Genomic DNA, 22,209 nt, shown 5'->3' on the forward strand with positions numbered 1-22,209 from the left:
AGAAGTTACCAGTCGTGACGATTCTATGTACTACTGGTGCCCAGCTTCCAAGGTCGAGAGAGTGGGATTGCTCCTGTGCAATGGCTCTACCACTTAAAAAGCTTTCAATAAACTGATAATATTGCAAGCCTAAACACACTCCAACTTCTAATGCTGCTAAGAGGGTCAGTGTAGCCAGTTATCACTTCCCAGAGATAAGGGAATACAGTCCACACAGTATGCCTCTATCTGAAATTTTCAATCATCTCAAAATATGCCATTCCTATGATTTCAAAAATACACTCAAAATTCAGTTAACAAATACTGTCTCTATATATTCTGTGGGTGCACACGCTTCCACAGGGGAGGAAGAAGAGGCAACATCATCTAATGTACTTGCAGAGTAAACCTAGAATCATAGAATCCTAAGGCTGGAAGGGACCTCAGGAGGTCATCTAGTCCAGCCCCCTGCTTAAAGCAGGATCAACCCCAACTAAATCATCCCACCCAGGACTATGTTAAACCAGGACTTAAAAACTGGGAAAAGCTATAAGACCATGAAAAAATGTTTGTATATATCTGTCTATATAGTTAAACAGGCATTTCTAGTACTAATTGCCATTGCATAAGTGCCTCAAACAATTATGAATTTAGCCACATAAAAGCCTAGCTGAAATTTGAGGTTCATCTTTGGTGCAAACCATTTAAAGACTGACAGGGCTATTGGCCCAGCCTGGTTAGCAACTACAACTATTTGACAGCAGTACTGCTGAGCTATCTGTAGACTCTGTACTCACAGCACTGTCTGGATTTAGAGGAGTTTCTAACTGTTAAGGGATGACATAGGAATTGCACAGGAAAAGGGGAGGCCTATCTTGGCATCCCTGACACTTGTTTTCCAGCTTTTGTAACAATTTCAGAAGCGCCATGCAAATGAATACAAGCTAATAGAGCTTGTGACTCTGTCTCACTTGGAGCTTGTGCTGGTGGGTAGCAGGATGGCCGCATGTAACAAGTCTGGGAGTGGCAATCTTTGAACAGCAGGTATGCACAGCCAACTGGCAGTAGTATCACCAGCTCAAGTGTGTGGAGGAGGGAACTAACTTGTGATTTTTGAGTGCCTGAGGTTGGCACTAATGCAAAAGCATTTTCTGTACTACAAAAAGGGGTGACAGGAGAAGCCTGAATCCAGGGACAAGGGAGCCCAGGAACAGGCCCTGTTCTCCTTGTGCAGGAGAGTAAGGCCTGGGCACACTATGCCCCGCCCCCAGACACACACCTCAGCAAGGCACTGTACTCCACTTAACCAGCTAGTCCTCACATACCGAACTTCACGGGCGTCTTCACAACAACGGCGGCCTGGCTGTCCATGTGGTCGGAGACAATCATCATCTCCTTCAGCGCCTCGTCATACTTCACGTGCAGGCGATCCAGATCCCCCCCGCCGGGGAGGCTGCCGTCCGCCCCGCTCACAGTGACTAGCGCTCGGTCCGCCTCCGGGTAGCTGAGCGGGTCCAATGGGTGCACGGTAACGTGGCAGGGCAGCCGCACCTTCAGCTGCCCGAAGGGGCTGACAATCAGCGTCCATTCCTTCAGGGGCTTGTTGCCTCTCGTCTTGCCCTCCTCGGGGCCAGTGGCGAACCGGGCAGCACGGCAGCAGGGGCCACTGCGGCTCCACAGCCCTGACCGGACCCCTGACACCCTCGCCGCCAGGTGCCACCAGCCCGGGCAGGGAGCCCGCATATTGCCCGGCTTCGATCCCGGCGCCGACCCCTCTTGCTCGCGGGTTACGGGGTCCGCCCTGCCCGCGGGCTGCGGCGCATGGCTCATAGGAGGGGGACCCCCATCACTCGCAGCACGGGGTGAGATGACGATCAAGACGCTTGGCAAAGTCCGGGCTGGCAATGTGCTGAGTGCCGCCGCCAAGCGCACCCAGTGAGCCGCGGTGGCTGCTGGGAGTTGTAGTTCTCAGCCGCAGAGCTGCCAAAGCGAAGTGGGGGGTCTATAGGAGAACTACAAATCCCAAAGGGCTACACCCTGACCCCCGCATCCGCCCCCATGGGGTGCGCGGAGACTTTCAGCTTTCTGCTTCTATTGGACAAAGGGAAGAAGTCCCCACCAATCACAAGTGAAGTGTCAAGGGGGGTGTTGGGACAAGCTGTTGGGTGGGGAGAGAGCTGGCTCTGTCTCCCTGGTAACCCGAGACGCTCTGGGGCCGGTAAACATGTGTTTCCAGCCTGCCAGACCGCAGCGAGGGGGCCCCGGAGGGAACCAAGCGCCCCAGAGGAAGAATCCGGCCGGGTAGGAAACGTCAGGTAAAAGGAGCCCTCGCGGCTCAAACACCTCAGCGCAGCGTCTGGGCCCGCAGGGGGAGACAATAGCGAACAAGAAGGCGGGGAGCGGGGCTCCTGCCAAAGGGTGGGGCAGCCGCGAGGCATCGCGGGGGGGGGATGTCGGGCAGGGTGGAGGGCACGGGAGGAGGGGTCGCACTCTGCGGGGTGTGGGGCAGGGGTGCGCTCTGCTGGGGTGAGGGGAAGCGCACCCTGGTATTGTAGGGAGGGTCATGGGATGGGCACCCTGGGTGAATTGCTGAGTATACGCATTTCCTGAAAGGGAGTGGGTGCCATGAGTCGGGGGTGAGCAAACTGTTTTACATGGGGCCCCATTTTTCATCCCTGCAATTAGCAGGGCCCCCCAACCTGTCTAATGTAATCCAACCCCACAGAAATTTCAGTTATGTTCATACAAAAAATCCTTTCAGCATGTGTAAGAAAATAAGTGTGTAGAAGGTAAACATTTTATTAATTGGCATATAAATGTGAATACACAAACATAAAACAGCAACATTTTTTAACATTTTTAGTGACGTGAATGAGCCTGAGACCCAGCAGGTGATCATGCTTTGTTCTCTCTCATAAAATTTCATTTCCGCTGCTATGTGCATCTCTGTCATCGGGGTGTCACACACCAAACTGTTGGCCATGATGTCTACTGATCAGAGCAGAATCCAAGTGCACAACTGAAGTTGTAGTGGAAAGGCAAGCCATCAGTGAGCCAAGAGTATGTTTGACCTGTATGTTTGGGGAGATCAGTAGGCTTAATACTATTAATAGTAGGTATAGGTGTAACTTCTGGATATACCAGTTGTTAGTGATACTTAAATTACAGTGTACTTGAAATCACAAATACAGTTTGCGTTCATTATTTCATCCCCCTTTGCTTTTTGTTTTAACTTCATTATTTTCTATGTTTGCCAGCTACACTAAACAGAGCAGAGCACTTTCATGTAACTGTGAATCATATCTCCCCAGTTTTAAATCTTAAATCTGCAATACACACATCAAACAAAGCCTGTTCCCCTTTGCCTACTTGCTTCAGCATATTCCACAATCATTTAATTGTCCCAGTTCATACCATCAGCCAGTGGGGCTTGATGCAATCAGTGCTGTATGCTGCACATATGCACAGGAAGCAGCTCAGATCTTATGTTCTATTTGTTACAAATTTATTGATTTTGATTAGCATGCAGCATGTATAATTGGATGCCTGTGTTTCTGGCACAAGTATCTTATTTTGTAGGTTAGTAAAATTGAAATGTCCTAAGACTGGAGCTCTGCTGTGAGGGCCAGGAGCTGTTCTTCTGCCCTCCCATTAGGCAACCCACGTGGGAAAACAGATGTGGATGCACAAAGTACCTAATATCGCTTCTCACCACCCAACATTCCTTAGCACCCCTCTAGAAGGTTGTCGGGGGTGGTAATTGAGCTGGGTGAAAGATTGCATATTGACAAGGAAACAGTCCCTAAAGGAATCTTATTCAGTCTTCTTATTTCCATCAAGATGTGCATGTCATATATACATGACAGCATCAGATAGGATCTCAGATATGACTGTCTTATTCACATACACACTGACTCTGCATATGCTTTGGTGCTAGAGCACCCATGGGGGGGGAAGGTAGGTGCTCAGCAGTCCTGCTAATCATCTTCTCTCCTTCCCTCTGAGCATCTTCAGCCCACTGCAATCAGCTGTTCAATGACATGCAGGAGGTGCTGGGAGGGACAGGGAGGAGTGAGCATACAGCATATAGGGAGGGAGGAGTCAGGAGGAGGTGGGAAGGGAGTTTGGAAAGGGACAAAGGTGGGAATAGGTAGGTGGGTGGGGTCCTGAGGGAAGTGGAGGGGAAGGGCCCTGAGCCGAGTGGGGAGTCAAAAACCCTCTGAGAAACTGGGGCCTCTACTTACTCCTACTGATGAGTTGGTTATCTGCATTCACAATCCCATTTAAATCCATTGGATTGCTTGTATGGGTAACTGCTTGTCATTACCTACATCTACACTAGAGAGTTTTATCAACAAAACCAGGGTTTTGTCAACAAAACTCACGGAACATCCACACACAAAATGCGTTTTGTCGATGGTATGTAGGAAAAACTTGGCACTTTTGTCAACAGACTTCTGCCTTTCCACCATGAGGCAGAACGCCTATGTCCACACAAGCTGTCAACAAAAATCAAGTTCAGATGCTCTGGGGAGGACTTTTGTTGACAGAACAGTTCTCCATGGCACCGGCCAGTTGGTCAGGGGAATGTCCTGTCCACAGCAATCACAGCTCTATGCTCTCTGCCTTCGGCTGCTCTTAAAGTTTCAGGGAGCCCCGAAAACCCTATGGCAGGAAGCTAAGAGCATGTAAGCAGCAGAGGTACCACACTGGCTGCAAGCATGCCCTCACAGCCACTCCCAGACAAAGAAACCATGTCAGAGGCCAGCAGGGACCCCTGCCCCCAGTCCTTTGTGGGACCTGCCCAAGGGATCCCAGGACCCACCCCGGTAGCCAAAGAAGTGGGTCCCTTCCTGATCTGGCCCCGAGCTCCAAGACCTTCTGGGCTGAGGACATTCTGCTGCTGGACCCCTCAGCCAAGCAGTGGAAAGCCCTAGGCTATGCATGCCTGGCTGCAGCCCTGGTGGTGTGCGGATACCCCTCCTGCACCCTGGAGTAGGTGCAGGCCAAAGTAAAAGAGCTTCACCAGGGACAAATGTGGGCCCGGGACACACAGCAAAGGTCAGGTGCAGGGACGGCCCCCTGCCCTTTCTACATCGAGCTACACCAGCTCCTGGGGGAGTGATGAGGATGGCACCCCCAGCTGATCAGCTATCAACACTGTGGAAGAGGTCCCCCCCACTGTAGCCAGAGCCAGAAAAGCCAGAAACCCCACCAGAGCCCCAGGTAGAGCCAGAGTTGGACCACTAGTCCAGTCAGGGAACTCTGGTAATTGCCCTGGACTTGGGTCCCTTGAGCATGGCAACATCCAGGGCATCTCTAGACCTGTTCAGAGGACCATCTGGTGAGTACCCAGTGGATCAGACACCCTGGCAATTGATGTATGAATTAGGAAATTATATTAGGTACCTAGAGAATGGCATATGTAGTAAAAACTACATCCATCTTAGGTAATAGCAAAGCTTTTTTGCATTCTTCCCTCCCATGCCCAAATAATTTAGATCAGTTCTCAATCATAGGTCCAAGGCCACATGAGGTGCTGTGAGGATGTTTCTGCATTAGAGTCACTGGATTCTAGGGCAGAAAGCTGAAACCCCACCACACTGAACCCTTTGATCTGTGCTGAAGCTGACACCTTAACAGCTTAGTTTCAAGTGGCCCCTGTGCTGTGGGACCCTAGGAAACTGCCCTGCTGCTACCCCTAATGCTGGCCCTCACTTCATATACAGAAAAACAGTTGTTGTGGCCCAGCTGGGCCACAGAGGTTGTTCAAGGGGGCACAGAAGAAAAAGATTGAGACCCTGGATTTAGATGGCAACCATCAACACACCACACACATGGAATTTTTGTCCTCCCTGTATCCTTTCTTACCTTTTCTTGAAATCTTTCAGAATGGTTTGGAGACCTGCATAAAACAGAAGCAACACTGAAGATAATAAACTTTTTTTAGCAATTTTAACAACATTTTGTAGATAAAAATTACTTTATTAGTCAATAAATAGACTTGTTTATGAATAATATTTCCTGGATTCAGTCTGGGCATCTGTGCTGTTTATAGTGGTTTCATGATGTTTTGACTCCTCCAGGAGATATGCAGCTTGTTTTTTTTTCTTTTCCATGAGCAAATGTAGCTGCTTAAATCTAACAGCAAAAGTCAAAATTCCTTGAAGAAATTCCAAACAGCATAAAAGCAGGCCTAAATTTTACCATTCAAAGATTTCACTTCCCTAAGAGACTATCATACCTTTCATTAGCTAAATGTAAATGATACACTTTAGCTGTGTCTACACGTGCACGCTGCTTCGAAGTAGCGGCACTAACTTCGAAATAGCGCCCGTCGCGGCTACACACGTCGGGCGCTATTTCGAAGTTAACTTCGACGTTAGGCGGCGAGACGTCGAAGTCGCTAACCTCATGAGGGGATCGGAATAGCGCCCTACTTCGACGTTCAATGTCGAAGTAGGGACCGTGTAGACGATCCGTGTCCCGCAACGTCGAAATTGCCAGGTCCTCCATGGCGGCCATCAGCTGGGGGGTTGAGAGATGCTCTCTCTCCAGCCCCTGCGGGGCTCTATGGTCACCGTGGGCAGCAGCCCTTAGCCCAGGGCTTCTGGCTGCTGCTGCGGCAGCTGGGGATCCATGCTGCAGGCACAGGGTCTGCAACTAGTTGTCGGCTCTGTGTATCTTGCGCTGTTTAGTGAAAGTGTGTCTGGGAGGGGCCCTTTAAGGGAGTGACTTGCTGTTGAGTCCGCCCTGTGACCCTGTCTGCAGCTGTGCCTGGCACCCTTATTTCGATGTGTGCTACTTTGGCGTGTAGACGTACCCTCGCAGCGCCTATTTCGATGTGGTGCCGTGCAACGTCGAAGTTGAACATCGACGTTGCCAGCCCTGGAGGATGTGTAGATGTTATTCATCGAAATAGCCTATTTCGATGTTGCTACATCGAAATAAGCTATTTCGATGTTGGCTTCACGTGTAGACGTAGCCTTTGTGTTTTGTTTTTTACCCCCATAACAAATAAAAAGGAGTGCAGGGCTATTTTCTCAACACTTGGTGGCCTGGCTTTTTTGAGTTGGAAAATACTGGAATGTTTTATCTGATAGATCTGAATTATGCAATTACAAATACAGTAGTTCCTTGAGTTATGCAAAGGTTGCATTCCCATGTGTCCTCACATAACTCAAATTTCATATGTCAAGGGGCAGCTCTTTTTCCCCAGCAGCACACACGTTCTGCATCCAGGGAAGCAGCAGGAGCACCTGTAGCTCCTTTTGAAAGGTAAATCCTGGGGTTGGAGTGGGCAGCTGGGGAGGGTTAAGCCTGGAAGTGGGTAGGGCCTGTGGGAAGGTGGCAGAAGGGTTAGGGCTGCAGGGGGTAGGTGGAGTTGAGCCAGGGCCACATGGCCCTGCAGGGGGGGGGTTGAGCCAGGCATGTGGTGTGGTGAACCCGAGGTGGGCATGTGGGGGTGAAGCGTGAGCCAGAGCTGGGCATGAAGCAGGGGGTGAGCCAGAGCCATGTGTGCGGGGTAGGGGTGAGCCGGAGTGTGGAGGAGCTTGAACTGGGGCAGGGGGCTTTTAAACTGGGGCCATGCAGGGCGGAGTGGGGGGGTTGAGCCAGGGCAGGGGAAGCAGGATTTTGAGTAATGCGAGTTAAGCACAATTTGAAATTGCACATTTTTAGGGATTACTGTATTGATTTGGAACCCGCTCAGAAAGTATTTTTATGTGTTTTACTTCGATTTAGTCCTGACTTGTGTCATTTTATTATTTACAATTTTAGATTAGGAAAAAAGATCCATTACATACAACATGCCAGGTCTGAGTGGATGGCAAGCTAGACTACTCTGTAGGTGGATTCCACCTAGCACAGCTTGGCATGCACTAGTATTCAGTGCTGCAGCAGAAAGTCAAATTTTCTGCATAGCAGTTATGGCCATTGCGAAGCAGATGAAAAAATAGCCATATCTGAATTTACTTCTGTTCAGGCCTGTGGACTGGGGGACAAATGGGGCTTTTGCCCTGGGACCCAGTGATACAAAAGTGATCGGGCTCCTGACTACCAACACTGTCACAGAGAGCCCTAGATCCTTTAAATCACTGCCAGGACACCACGTAGTACACGCTGGGTAGCACTGAAGTCTGGCTGCCCCTCACCAGCTACTTTTGCTCACAGCTCTGCCCCTTGTAGGAATGCAGAGCAGCTCTACCCCTCCATACACTTGCCCAGGGGCCAGGTGAGGTTGTCAGCCTTGGTGCTTGTGCTGTTGACAAAATACAGAATGATGTATAAGAAGACAGAGCACAGACTGAACACTTACAGAAGGCTGCAATTTATCCTCAAGAATGGAGCAATAAAAGGAAAAATAATGGTAAAACTACAGCAAGCTGGCAATGGGTCAACAGTTGAGATAATATGCTCTGTAACTGAGAGTGTGGAGAATAGTTCTAGGACAATAAAGCTTCATTTTGTAGCTAGTTGCAGTCCAACTATGATATTCCATGGAACTGAATGCCAGCTGTTCCTCACAAAAGTGTAAACACCAAAGCACTTCAGTTACTATGTATCTACTACAGCATCATGAGTGGCTGAACAGTACAATTTCCAAGTGACAGTCCTTCCCATAGACTGTGCACATGTAAAGTACAAGAGAAGAGGTTGAAACCAAACTACTACTAGCTCTCTAGGGCCGTGTCTACACGAGCCCCAAACTTCGAAATGGCCACACAAATGGCCATTTCGAAGTTTACTAATGAAGCACTGAAATACATATTCAGCGCTTCATTAGCATGCGGGCGGCTGCGGCACTTCGAAATTGACGTGCCTCGCCACCGCGCGTCTCATTCTAACGGGGCTCCTTTTCGAAAGGACCCCGCCTACTTCGAAGTCCCCTTATTCCCATGAGCTGATGGGAATAAGAGGACTTTGAAGTAGGCGGGGTCCTTTCGAAAAGGAGCCCCGTTGGAACGAGATGCGCGGCGGTGAGGCGCGTCAATTTCGAAGTGCCGCGGCCGCCCGCATGCTAATGAAGCGCTGAATATGCATTTCAGCGCTTCATTAGTAAACTTCGAAATGGCCATTTGCGTGGCCATTTCGAAGTTTGGGGCTCGTGTAGACGTAGCCTAGGCCTGCTGCCTTTTCCTCTTTGCTCTCATCTCTCTTTCCCCACCCTCTTTCTTATACATTTTTCTTCATCTGCTTTGACTCCCTCATGCAGCACAACCCTCCAGTATAGCCTGTGGATAGCAGCATCTTCCTAAGCGTGTGGTGTTAATGTTGAAAGTTTTTAAGCCCCCTTGCATATGTCTTTGAGCCTAGATTAGCCCAGTGGCTTTGGTGCATCCACATGCTCACTATATAGATCCTTTACAAAATGGCAGAAATTGGCACTTGTGGGTGCTTTGCAACTTGAGAAGCATGGTAACCCTGTGGTTAAGGCTCAGTAGATCTGTGTTCATTTCTCAGTTCTGTCATAGACTTTTGATATAAACCTGGGGTAAATTATTTAATCTCTCTGTGCCTCAATTCTCCATCTATTAAATGAGGGTAACAATACTTCCTGTGTTTGTCTAGTCTATGTAGATTGAGTATTTTTAGGGGCAAACACTGTCTCATACTATCTGTTGTATAGAACCAATCAGGATGATCTCTACAGTCTTGGCTGGGGCATATAGTTAAGTATAGTAGAGCTGGCTCCCATTAATAAAGAGGTGGGGAACCTCCAGTTATCCCATGGTGGGCCACCAAACACTTTGTTTACCTGAGCATCCACTGGTATGGCCATTTGCAACTCTTAGAGGCTGCGGTTCACTGTCCCCAGCCAATGGGAATTTCTGAAAGCAGCATCAGCTGGGCCACTGCTTCCTACACCTCCTATTGCCCATGAACAGCAAATCGCAGCCACTGGGAGATGCAAGCAGTCATGCCTGTGGACACTCAGCCAAAGCATCTGGCAGCACATGGCAGGCTAACCCTGACAAACCGCATCTGGCCAATGGGCCAGTGGTTCCCCAGACCTGCACTAATGCCGGAATGTTGGTCACCCCTGTACCTAAAAGAGAAGATTTATGAAAATGGGATTTTTCCAGACACAAGAGGAGGAATGTAATATGGCCAAATTCACAGATATTTATTCACTTCTGACGCAGACTAAATATCTTTTTCTTTTATTACTATTTTCAATGTTAATGAATTCTTTGCAGTGTTTTGGGATAGAATGTGTATGAGAGATACCACTTTTTGACATTATTACTTGCAATGACTTCCTTAAAAGCCACTTCCTCGAGAAATCTTTTCAGCCTCATTCTTTTCTTCAGAAATTTGCCAATTCTCTCCCTTTTCTCAGCAAGTGTGTTATTTTCTCATGTGTTTGCATGTTTTGCAGTTTGGGGCCTGATCTTGAAAATACAAACATCACAACACACAAGTCATACTGTTAGACCAGATCATGCCTCCCAAGACCCTTTTATGTAGGGCTCCCTTTCTATGCAGATGTCTCCTTCCATTGTACAGTAAACCTTCAATTTAACAGACTAATGTGGGGATGGGTGTTCGTTAACCCAAAAGTCCATTAAATACAAGGGATTATTGCCCCCACAGGCACCCCTAACCCTAGTTCCCCTGCGCCCTGCCAAAAAAGAAAAAAGCCCCTGACTCCCTGGAATTGCTGCTGCTGAAAACCACCACCATGGCTGGAGCCGCTGGATCCACTGTACAGCCAGAGGGTCCCCGCTGCGTGGCCAGAGGGTCCCTGCCACGCAGCTGGAGCAACCCTGCAGCGTAGCTGGAGCTGCCCGGTGTGGAGCTGCCGCTGCTGGAGCTGCCATGTGCTCCTCCCAGCAGGGGTGGGGTGCATATATGAGTGGTCTGCCCACATACGTGCCCCACCTTGGGTGGGACCAGGACGTGGCAGCTCCAGTGTCAGTCCAGGCCATTGTGGAGGGTTCAGCATCTGGAAGTGGCAGCTTCAGTAAATTGCCTTTCTTTTTTGGGGATGGAGGGGTGAGATTTTGGATTTTAAGGGTGTCGATTCAGCAGACTTTGGGATCAGTGGCGGGAGGGGCTGGCAGACATCCATTGTTTGCAAAGTCCACTAAATCGGGGTCAGTAAAATTGAGGGTTTACTGTGTAAGGATTGGCAAGGCCAGGAATAGAGAAGGGCAATTACATGCTGGATGGCAGAAGACGGAAACACACATATTACGCATTGACTAATTCTAAGACAATTCAGATAAAAGGTAAAGTTGGCCTATCCACAGTGGAAATTTCTCCTTTTAGGGGTGTCCTTGGGTTACCATAATGAGGGAGGCCCCCTGGTTTAAGAACTACATTGGACATTCATTACCATGCAGGAGTCCCACCAGAAATAAAGGTACACTGCCTCTGTAGGGTAGTCCTAAATCCTTGTGGATTATGTAGGATTTTTTTAGTTTTGGGATAATCCCACACCTCTCCAGCAGAAATAGATGAGGGAAACTTCAAGAAATCTTCCAATTTTTTCTCTTTCTTAATATTCTTCAAGAGCTTTTACTGACAAAGGGGCCAGCCCACCCCATTGAATTCAGTGGAACTGTTTGCACAAGTAAGTGGTTTTGAAACAAGTCCCTGAGGTCATAAACTATTCAGACAGGAAACATGTTTAACTGTGGTAACATACTCGTATTTTTTTTAATGTTTTCTGTGTTGCTATTTTGGATGGTTCTTTCATTTACAATGATCAATCCTTGCTGTTTGAGGTGCTATTCATTACATAAGAATTCCTAAATGGGCAAAATTACAGAATGAGGTAATGTAATGTTTTTAGTATTTGTGTCCTGTTTTTAAATCTTGTGACCCTGGTGAAGCTTTCTATTTATACTGACTAGATGAAGCTTCATAAATGTATGTTGTGAATATTGAGCTTTCTGTGGCAAGATTGTTTTAGCCATAGAATTACAGAACTATAGGACTGGAAGGGATGTCAAGAAGTCATCTAATCCAGTTCCTTGCACTCATGGCAGGGCTAAGTATTCTCTAGACCACTCCTGACAAGTGTTTGTCTAACCTGATCTCAAAAATATCTTTACTATGCATACCAAATTTTGTAATTGTAGCTCTTACGGTTTAAGAGGAATTCTTGGAACAAACAGCACTGACAGACAGACACACTGTAATATAATATAAATATAATAATATCATAATAGTTTCAAAGGTTGTCATAGCTGGGGGTGGTAGTGGGGATAAGTTCCCACTATCTATAAAATGCTCCCATAGCGTGTGTCTCCAATAGCCTCTGACAATCGAAGTCCAGCTCCTGGCCTTCATGTGTAGCTTAGTTTCTAAGCCTGGCAAAACTGTTTGCACTGACAGCAGAAGGGGCGAAGGCGGGTGACTGGTGCCTTAAAACCAGCTGCTTCGGGAAGATGGGGCTTGTCAGCCTGGGAAGGCCGCCCACCTAGGAGAAGAAACTCTGATTTAAAACCTCCGCTGCCTTGCAGCGATACCTAGTCATGGGAAAGGCTTCGGGAGTAAACACCGAGGAAAAATCCAGAGATGGAGCCCCTAAGGCAGTTTGAGGTTGTGCTCAATCTCACTCTGGCAGCTCCTGCGATGACATTGGTGCCACATTGTACTGGCTTTTGTCTTTTCCTTGGATTACATCAGTGGCATGGAGAGGGGGAACCTGCTGCTGGGCATCAGCTGGTTCTTCAAACTTACTTGCCCAGGCCTGCGCCCTGGAGAGGACACTCCAGCATTGCTTTCTGAGTGGTGACACAACATGGGAAGCAGCAGTTACCGGTATTAAGCCACTGCATTCGACTGGCATAGAGTGAGGCGCCAGGGGTTGCTTTCGATGGTGGGAGAGGTCTTCAGATCTCATTGGGCAGCTACTGCCCGCCTCAAGCTGGGCAGCCTCCAGCCAAGTAGGTGCTGCCTCGCCACGGTCCACTTGCTCCACTGGGTGTGTGGGGCTTAGGGAATCACCAACAGGTGGATCGTTAACCTTACACCAGGCAAAACAAACAAGCAACAAAATAATCCAGCCTGCAGGCTGGGCACATGGAATGTAAGGACCATGACTCTAGGCCTTACAGAAGACCTACAGAGCATTAGTAACCCCCAGAAGACAGCAATTATTAACAACGAGCTGAGAAGACTGCGGATGGACGTTGTGGCCCTCCAGGAAACAAGGCTGTCGTCCTCTGGATGTCTCAGGGAGAAGGACTTTTCCTTTTTCTGGCATGGGAAGACTCCAGAAGAGACCAGGGAACACGGTGTTGGCTTCACAGTCAGAAACAGTCTAGTTGTCTCAGTCATACCACCAAACGTGGGAGCTGAGAGAATGCTGAAAATCCAGCTTCAAACACCAGTGGGCATGTTAAACATGTTCAACGTCTATGTGCCTACTTTAACTTCTGCCCAGGAAGTTAAGGACAAGTTCTATGATGAACTTAGCATTGCCATCAGTAAGGTACCTTCCCATGAGCCGCTATTCATCCTCGGTGACTTCAACGCCAGAGTTGGCAGCGCCCACCACAGCTGGCCATCCTGTTTGGGACAGTTTGGAACAGGGAAGATGAATGAAAATGGACAGCACCTCCTTGAACTCTGCTCCCAACATGACCTCTGTGTAACCAATACCTTCTTCAATGTCAAACCCCAGCACAAAATTTCGTGGCGACACCCAAGATCAAAACATTGGCACCAGCTTGACCTCGTCCTCACCAAACGCAGCCGTTTAGGTAATGTCAGGGTGACACGTAGCTGCCACAGCGCAGACTGTGACACTGACCATTTGCTCATGTGTAGTAAGGTGCACATCCAGTCACGAAGATTCTTTCACTCCAAAAAGGAAGGGAGGCTGCGCATTGACACTGGCAAAACTCATGACCCTTCAAAAGTATGCGAGTTTGTCCAAGCACTTGAAGAGGCCTTGCCCCCGCCTGGACAACACTGATATCAGCAAGAGATGGGAACAACTATGGGATGCTATCTATAATACTGCAATATCTACCTTTGGAAGAAGACAGTCAGGTCTGCTGATTGGTTTGAAGACCACACTGAAGTGCTGGCGCTCCTGATTGAGAAGAAGAGACAGGCACTGGCTGCATACAGGTCCTCTCCCAGTGAGGTGAACCTACAGGCGCTCCAGTCTGCTTGGAGTCAAGTGCAGCAGGTTGCTCGGAGATGTGCCAACGATTACTGGCTCCAACTTTGCTCCAAGATTCAGCAGGCCGCAGACGCTGGTAACATGCAAGGAATGTACGATGGGATCAAGCAGGCCATCGGTCCATCACAAAGAACGACTGCCCCACTTACGTCGGCCACAGGTGAGGTCTTGAAGGACAGAACCAAGCAGATGGAACGCTGGGTGGAACACTACTCACAGTTGTATGCCAGAGAGACCGTAATTACAGAGAGAGCCCTGAATGCCATCGAGCCTCTGCCCACCAGGACTGAACTCGATGCTGAGCCCACCTTGGAGGAACTCAGTGATGCACTAAAAGCACTCTCGTCTGGAAAAGCCCCAGGGAAGGACGGTGTTCTCTCAGAAATCCTCAAATGCGCCAACGGTACCCTAGTTTCAGAGCTCCATGGAATACTTTGCCAATGCTGGACAGAAGGTGGCGTACCGCAAGATATGAGGGGTGCTAAATCATTACTGTCTACAAGAACAAGGGTGACAAAAGCGATTGTAACAACTATTGCGGCATCTCCCTTCTCAGTACCTTGGGGAAGCTATTTGCACGTGTTGTTCTGAAGAGGCTCAATGTTCTTGCGGAGAGAGTCTACCCTGAGTCTCAGTGTGGGTTCAGAGCTGAACGGTCCACCATAGACATGGTTTTCTCTGTTAGGCAACTACAAGAAAAGTGCAGGGAGCAGAACAAACCTCTGTATATTGCCTTCATCGACCTCACCAAGGCATTTGACCTCATCAGCAGAAAAGGTCTGTTCGCGATTCTGGCTAAGATCGGCTGTCCCCCAACTCTGCTCAGCATTATTAGGGCCTTCCATGAAGGCATGAAGGGGACCGTCATTTAGGACGGATCCACATCCGAACCCTTTGAGATTCTCAGTGGAGTGAAGCAGGCATGTGTGCTGGCTCCTACACTGTTCGGCATCTTCTTTGCAGTTTTGCTCAAATACGCCTTCGGAACTGCTACAGAGGGCATCTCTCTCCACAAGAGAACGGATGGCAATCTCTTCAAACTGTCAAGGCTTGGAGCGAAGACCAGGGTGCTTACGAAGTGTCTAAGGGAGTTCCTTTTTGCTGATGATGCAGCTATTGCTGCTCACACTCAGCAGGAACTGCAGTCACTCATAACTCGCTTTGCAGATACATGCATGGAATTTGGCCTCACAATCAGCTTAAAGAAGACCCAGGTGATGGGCCAAAACGTGGGTAATGCGCCATCTATCAGTGTGCTAGACTATGAACTGGAAGTCGTCCATGATTTCCTGTACCAAGGCTTGACGATCTCAGACAACTGTCACTTGATAGCGAGATCAACAAGCGCATTGGAAAAGCCGCCACAACGTTCTCCAGGCTGACAAAGAGAGTATGCGCTAACAATAAGCTCACTGTACACACCAAGGTGCAGGTCTACACAGCCTTTGTTTTGAGCACGCTGCTGTACGCCAGTGAAACATGGACTTTGCGCTCAAAACAAGAGCAGCGGCTCAGCACATTCCACATGCGCTGCCTTAGGTGCATACTCTGTATCTCATGGCAGGACAAGGTCCCCAAGAGCTCAGTGCTTGAAAGGGCAGGCACCACTTCCATGTTCACCCTTCTCAAACAGAGGCGTATGCGCTGGCTGGGCCATGTCTCACGCATGACGGATGGCCGAATACCGAAGGACCTCCTCTTCGGCGAACTGGCGTCTGGAAAGAGGCCGAAAGGGCGACCTAAATTGCGCTACAAGGACACGTGCAAGCATGACCTCAGCGCTCTCTCTATCAGTGTGAACACCTGGCATTCGCTCGCCTCAGACAGGCATGCCTGGAAACAGGGAGTGAAGGAAGCTCTTGCTATGTATGAAACTACCTTGGTGAAGGAAGTGGAAGACAGGAGAGCCCTCAGGAAGATCCGTGCCTGTGATACCGGAGCCACATCTGCCTACTGCTGCTCACAGTGCGGAAAGGACTGCCACTCCCGGATTGGATTGCACAGCCACAGAAGACGCTGCTCGAATCAGTCCAACTGGGGCGGAAACCCATGATCCCTCGGGATTGAAGGATGCCTTCCTATGAATATCATAATATTAATAATATAACCAGCCAGTAAAGTGGGGCTGGTTTAACCCTCAAAACATATGACTCTGACCGTGCTGTAAGGATTGTTTTCTATCTTTCTGTTTTCAGAATTATAGAGTAATTAGAAGGGTTTTATAGAGTAGGACACAGTCACTTTACAATTTTTATGATGGCAAACCTCTGATAATGATTGTTGTGTGGGAGGGGGAGGGGTTAATTTGAACATAGGTCTCACTCCAACTCAGATTATATGTTTGTTTTCTTCATCTTTTGCCTATTGTGTCTGTTTCTAAATATCTATAAATGCTGAATATTGGTTTTTTTATTATTTCACAGAACTTTGAAAAAATGAGTGATGCTGGTGAAGAAAGTTCCACTTCCAGTGACTCAGAACCAGAAACACAGAAAGAGGAGCCTATTTATGCCATAGCTCCATCAATTCATATCCGAGATGAAGGATCCATTGATGTAGCTGCAAGTCCTGCATTTCAATATCTAGATGAGGTACTGTATACCTAGCTTTCTACGTTACAAGAGTTAACAGTCTGAAATCCAGCACCTGTCTTTAGCAACTGACAATTGCTACCGTTTTAGCTGTTTGGCCTATATGATCAAGTTGGTGGTCTGCTCAGTTTCCTGGTGGATAGGGACCCAAGTCCAAAAATAATCACTACAAGGCTGTTGTTGGCAGTTTTAGTGGAAACAGATTTACTCTTGATATTATAGGTGGTTTCTCACAGTCAGAGTTCTTTGGGCTAGAGAAAGTGTGGAATGCGGATGCCCATGCTGAACTTCTTCTGGGAGTGAAAAGAGGACTTCATTCTCCAGCTCTTCAGATCTGCCCCTTTTACAAACATTATTTCAATTTTGGGGAAAAAATTATTAAATTTGGAATATTCTTCAATAAGTTTAAATAGCCATACAGTAAATCATAAAGCATTAATTTTACACACAGTGCTGCCTTTCTTCTCTAGCCAGTAGAGCAGGGGTGAGCAATTTTACTTCAGGCCCCACTTTTGGTCACTGCAGTTAGCAGGCCCCTCCCCACCACTTGTCTAATGTAATCCAAACTGATGGAAATTTCAGTTATGTCCATATGAAAACCCCTTTTTGCACATGTAAGAAAATACATATGTAGATGTAAAAACTTTATTCAGTAGTATATGAATGTGAATACACATACATAAAAAGAGTAACGTATTTCAATATTCTTAATTAGATGGATGAGCCTGAGATCCAGCAGCCGATCATGCTGAGCTCCCCTTACGAAATTTCATGCTGCTCCAAAGGAACCCAGCCCACACTTTGCTCACCCCTGCCTTACAGGACAGGGACCGCAGAGCTCTCTAATTATCTCACTGTAGAGGTCTGTGCCGGGGGGCCGCACCGCCCCCTTTTGGGATGGACAAGGTCACTGTAGTTCACTGTAGTTCCAGAGTGGTCACTATAGGGCTCGGCGCGGCGCCTCTTGCAAGCCCGAACAAACAGCCCCACAGTCCACCGGCACTTGACCCTGAGGCAGGGCAGGTCAGTACTTAGTATGTCTTGGTGCTTTGCAGCAGAGCTGAGCAAAAGTGTATAAACCCTGGCCCTACGGCAGGGTGGGGCAGCACTTAATAAGGCTGAGCACCTTGCAGCAGGGCTGAGCACACAGTACATAAGCCTTGGCGCTGGGGCAGGGCAAGGCAACAGTCAATAGGTTTGGCTCCGTTTCAGCAGCCTGAGCAGTCATCCATGGTAGTAGCATACCCTGGATCAGGGCAGAATAGCAGACACACAACCATGGCTGTGTGGGTTGGGAGAAGCGAAGCTACCTCTCTAAGGGGAGGGAGTGCAGGCCCACCACATCACTGTGCCCCAGCCCAGGGCCCCAGGAGCAACTGATGCTAACTGCTTGTCAGTGGGGATCCAGGCCACAACATGCTGACATGGCTCTGGTGGAGCATTCCCCGGGCTACTTCCTACTTATACCACTATCGGCATGGAGTCCCACTCAGGGTCATCTGGGAGATAAGGCAAGTCCACATATTCTGGGTAAGTAGCAGCAGACAGGTCTGGAAACTCATGCATGTCCACATTTTTGGGTAGGTGATAGGTGGCAGCACCATAGGCTCTGGCAGGTCCTGGACTGCTTGATAGCTGACAGCTGGCAGGTTCACAGGCTCATGCAGGTCTGGGACTCTGGAGTAGCTGACAGCCAGCAGGCTCGGGCATGTCCTGCACCTCTGGTTAGGGAGTCTGCAGCAAGCCAGAAGGCCCAAGTAGACCAGGGAACTCCAGGTAGCGGGCCAGCAGTAGGCGCGGGTGCACCTGTGGGGTTCGGTCAGAGTAGCTAGCTGACTGGTCTGGCCAGTCTGGTGGTCTGGTATGGGCTCTTCAGCTCCTGTTGTCAGGAGCTTGGCCAGTGGCCTCTGCTTTTTAATTAATCTAGGCCCCACCTCTGGCACTTCCTGCCTCAGGTGTCACTCTCCGCATGGCACTGGTGCTCTGGGCCTGCCCACCAAAGCCTCTGGGAGGCTTCCTCTGCCTCTGCGTCGGGGAAGGTCACTGTACCTTGTTACACTCACAGAATTAGAGCATTTGTAGAAGGCATACATCATGCAGGGTGGAATGCGCATGGGATAGTATTTCTCTGTAGGTACAGAGACCACAGTCATAGTCTTGGGGTGGGGGTGGGGGGTTGTTAATGGTGCTCTTTTTGTTTTATGGTGGCTTTTCAGGGCTGCTAGCCTTAATGGGACTGTTAGAGACTATTCAATTAAAATGTTTCAAATAATAGTGTAATAATCTGAAGTTGCTTTCTGTCAATTTGGTAATAATCATATCCTGGATAAATACAGCTTTTGTTTACTATAAATATAAACACATTTTCTGAGCTTAATGAGCCCAAGATAAAGTTATCACTTTATAAATACTATCATAATAAACGCAAGGTAGCACACAGTATGTGACACTCTCCTAGATACTCAGTTTAATTCAAAGGGATCCATTAATCTCTAGTATTTCTTGAAATCGGCAGTGAGAACATTAGCTTCAGGAGTTTCACAAGTGCCCCCTCCATGCTATGAACCTGCCAAAAGCTCAGCCGTATAGTTCCGTATTGATTAGGATGAAACTCAAACTGTAACTTAGCTAACTAACTTCTTGGGAGATGAGGTACAGAGCTGCTAGGAGATGGAATTTGCATTAGCAAATTAGAAATAGGACAGTAATTCCAAAAATTCTCAGTTACTTCAGCTAGTATTCTCCATGTAAACCTCAGCACTACTGATGATGAAATGTGAAAAATTATGGATTTATCTATAACTAGTCACTAATGATTCCGCTGCTTTGAATGAAGTAGTCAGAAAAAGCTTGGCAGGAAAGAAAATTAAGAAATGATTTGTGTATGATCGGGAGTCTGCAACCGAAATCGCAAGAAGAGCCATTTTTTCAAATTCATGTACAAAATCAATCCTTCAAGAGCTGCAATGCATATAAATAGGAGACAGTCCTTAATAAATAATATAAAACTGTGCTTTTTATCACCCCTATTATAATAACAGTATAGGCACACACACAATTATTTGTACCAGTTAGAAAGTTAACTTATCCCCCTCTCTAGGCTTTACCTGCCTCAGCCTCCAAATCTGTCCCCAATCCCTAGTCTTTACTCCCCATCCCACAAACCCCCCCACCCACAGGTTTAGCCCATCTGAGCCCCAACCTCCACGTGCCCCCCTGGCTTAACTCCCCTGAGATTCAACCTCCCCCTGGCCCCCCAAAATTAACTTACCTCAGCACATAGTTCCGCCATAGCCACGGCCTCCCCCTGCTGCTCCCCACTGCCACTGCTGCCCCCTTTTTGTCAGTGCGCTGCGAGGGTGTGGGGTGGCTCCTTGCCCAGCCAGCTATCACTTCCAGGCTCCCTGTCCTGCTGCCATGACTGCTCAGTAGCTCCGGAGCTGCTGCCACTTAAACAGAATGTATTTTTAAATAAATAAATTCCACTTAAGTGGCAGCCACCTCCAGAGCTGCAAGAGGATTCTGTGGCAGCAGCACTCAAAGCTGCAGGTAGCTCCTTAAAGAGCCACATGCAGCTCTGGAGCCTCAAGTTGCCGACCCCTGTGTATGGTAAAGGCCTGTAGAGGTAAATATTAAAGTATATCCTCAATACAGATGACTATATGATGTTAAAAATATTGAAAAGATTGTGTATGTCTTAGGGAAATGTCTACATATTATAATTGCTAGAACTACAGAGAAGGGAAACAATAAAGATCAGAGGTATGGAATACCTTCCATAAAAGCAGAGATTAAAAAGGCTAGGCCTGTTCAGTTTAGAAAAGAGATAATTGGAGGGGATTTTAAAGGCTGTTCCCCACTCTGACACTCAAAATGCAGAAGGTGGGAGCCCACAAAAGATGTTAAAATACCTTGCCTCTATAGGCTTCTGCTTAAAAGTTCCTGAGGTCACAGATTCCCTGACCCTGTGAGGTAACTGCCACTACCCAAGGGAGAAAACCACTCTGTAATCCAGGAAGACTCACTTGGGATGTCTCCCTGTGGAGTAACCCTAAGCTCTTAACCGTCTCTTAGGACAGAGCTTGAAAACAAAAGGAAAAAAATTAAGCTGCAATCTGATATCGGACCTTCCAGTTTTAGGCATGTATATGCACAGATCCTTCTCTAGGACACAGAAATTAAATCATTACCTTAAAAAAAGTAATGTATTTCCAAAACAAAAGATTTATGTGATAAAACATACTTGGTTGCTCAGTGTTACAGAGCAACTTTTTTTTAAAAAAAGGGTAGCACAGAGCACTTCCTTCCCTGGGATTCAGTTTAAAAGTTACAGAGTTAAAGGGGAATACACCAGCCAGCCTGAGAAGTCCCAAACCAAACCCAGTATAAAAAATAACCTGATAGTATCTGACCAAACATTTTCTTCCTACTAATGTATCTGCTTGCCCAGATATCCCTGTGGCCTGGATATTTACTGAATTCCTTAAACCTACATAGGCTTAAACATCTCTGTGCTGCTCTCATCTGGCCACTCAAAAGAAAGACCCCTCAGAGTGTCACGGCTTTAATTAAAAAAATCCTTCTCTCTTCCTATTGGCTCACCTGGCAGCTTGCCAACAGAGAACCCGTTCTTTCTGGGTTTAACCCTTTACAGGCATTCATTCATGACAAGGATATGATAGAGGTCTATAAAATCTTGAATGATCTGAAACAAGGGAGACGGAAACACAAGGGATTTAACACAAGGGATCACCAAATTAAATTAATAGGCAGCATGTTTAAAACAAACATAAAGAAGTGTTGCTTCATACAATGCACAGTTGCCAGAGGGGTGTTGTGAAGGCCAAAACTCTAACTATGTTAAAAAAGAGATAAGTTCATGGAGAGCAAGTTCATCAATGCCTGTTAGCCATGATGGTCTAGGATGCTCCCCTAAGTTCTGACTGTCCCTAAGCCTCTGATTGCCAAAAGTGGAGACTGGATGGCAGTGTGGACCACTGCGTATTTGCCCAGTTCTGTTCATTCCCTCTGAAATATCTATCACTAGCCATTGTCAGAAGAAAGGATACTGGATTAGGTGGACATTTGTTCTCACACAATATGGCCATTTTTTCCCCATAACTCCGCTGGTTTTAACCCCAATTACATTTTATAGGACTCTTCCTTACATGTTGGATGTTCTCATGTAAAAAAAGATGTTGGTGTGCATTCTGTGCGAAAGAGGAGTGTGGTACAGTTTGTTATAGTTTACAAAGACTGCTACAGCTCTGTATTTGCCAATGAAGGCATTTCTAGTTTAGAACATGGGCATGATTTAACCTAGGGATGGACAAAATACAGCCCACAGACTGCATCCAGTCAGCCAAACATTCAGATGCAGCCTACCATGATATTCTGTGCACCATTGTCCTGTGGTCCAGCTGGAGCCTCAGGCAGGCTCCCTACCTGCCATTCCCCCACATGATGCTCAAAATGGCCACCTGCTGGGGCCAG

The 22,209-nt window shown here is 47.7% G+C and overlaps 2 protein-coding genes across 4 annotated transcripts in view; one reads left to right on the forward strand and one right to left on the reverse strand.

Annotated features, from left to right (window-relative positions):
• The window catches only part of FAM185A (family with sequence similarity 185 member A), a 96,009-nt gene extending 94,106 nt beyond the window's left edge, over positions 1–1,903 (reverse strand). For all 3 annotated transcript variants that reach the window (XM_075017079.1, XM_075017061.1, XM_075017071.1), the window contains exon 1: positions 1,305–1,903. In XM_075017079.1, the coding sequence (XP_074873180.1) occupies positions 1,305–1,809 (505 nt within the window). In that variant the 5' untranslated portion in view covers positions 1,810–1,903. The remainder of the gene's footprint in view (positions 1–1,304) is intronic.
• A 259-nt stretch (positions 1,904–2,162) lies between these two features.
• Positions 2,163–22,209, forward strand: part of CCDC146 (coiled-coil domain containing 146) — a 176,596-nt gene continuing 156,549 nt past the window's right edge. Inside the window, exons 1-2 of the mRNA XM_075017091.1 lie at positions 2,163–2,280; positions 16,549–16,716. Of these exons, the coding sequence (XP_074873192.1) occupies positions 16,561–16,716 (156 nt within the window). The 5' untranslated portion in view covers positions 2,163–2,280; positions 16,549–16,560. The remainder of the gene's footprint in view (positions 2,281–16,548; positions 16,717–22,209) is intronic.

Source organism: Carettochelys insculpta, chromosome 1 (genome assembly GCF_033958435.1).
Source record: "Carettochelys insculpta isolate YL-2023 chromosome 1, ASM3395843v1, whole genome shotgun sequence".
Taxonomy (NCBI): Eukaryota; Metazoa; Chordata; order Testudines; family Carettochelyidae; genus Carettochelys; species Carettochelys insculpta.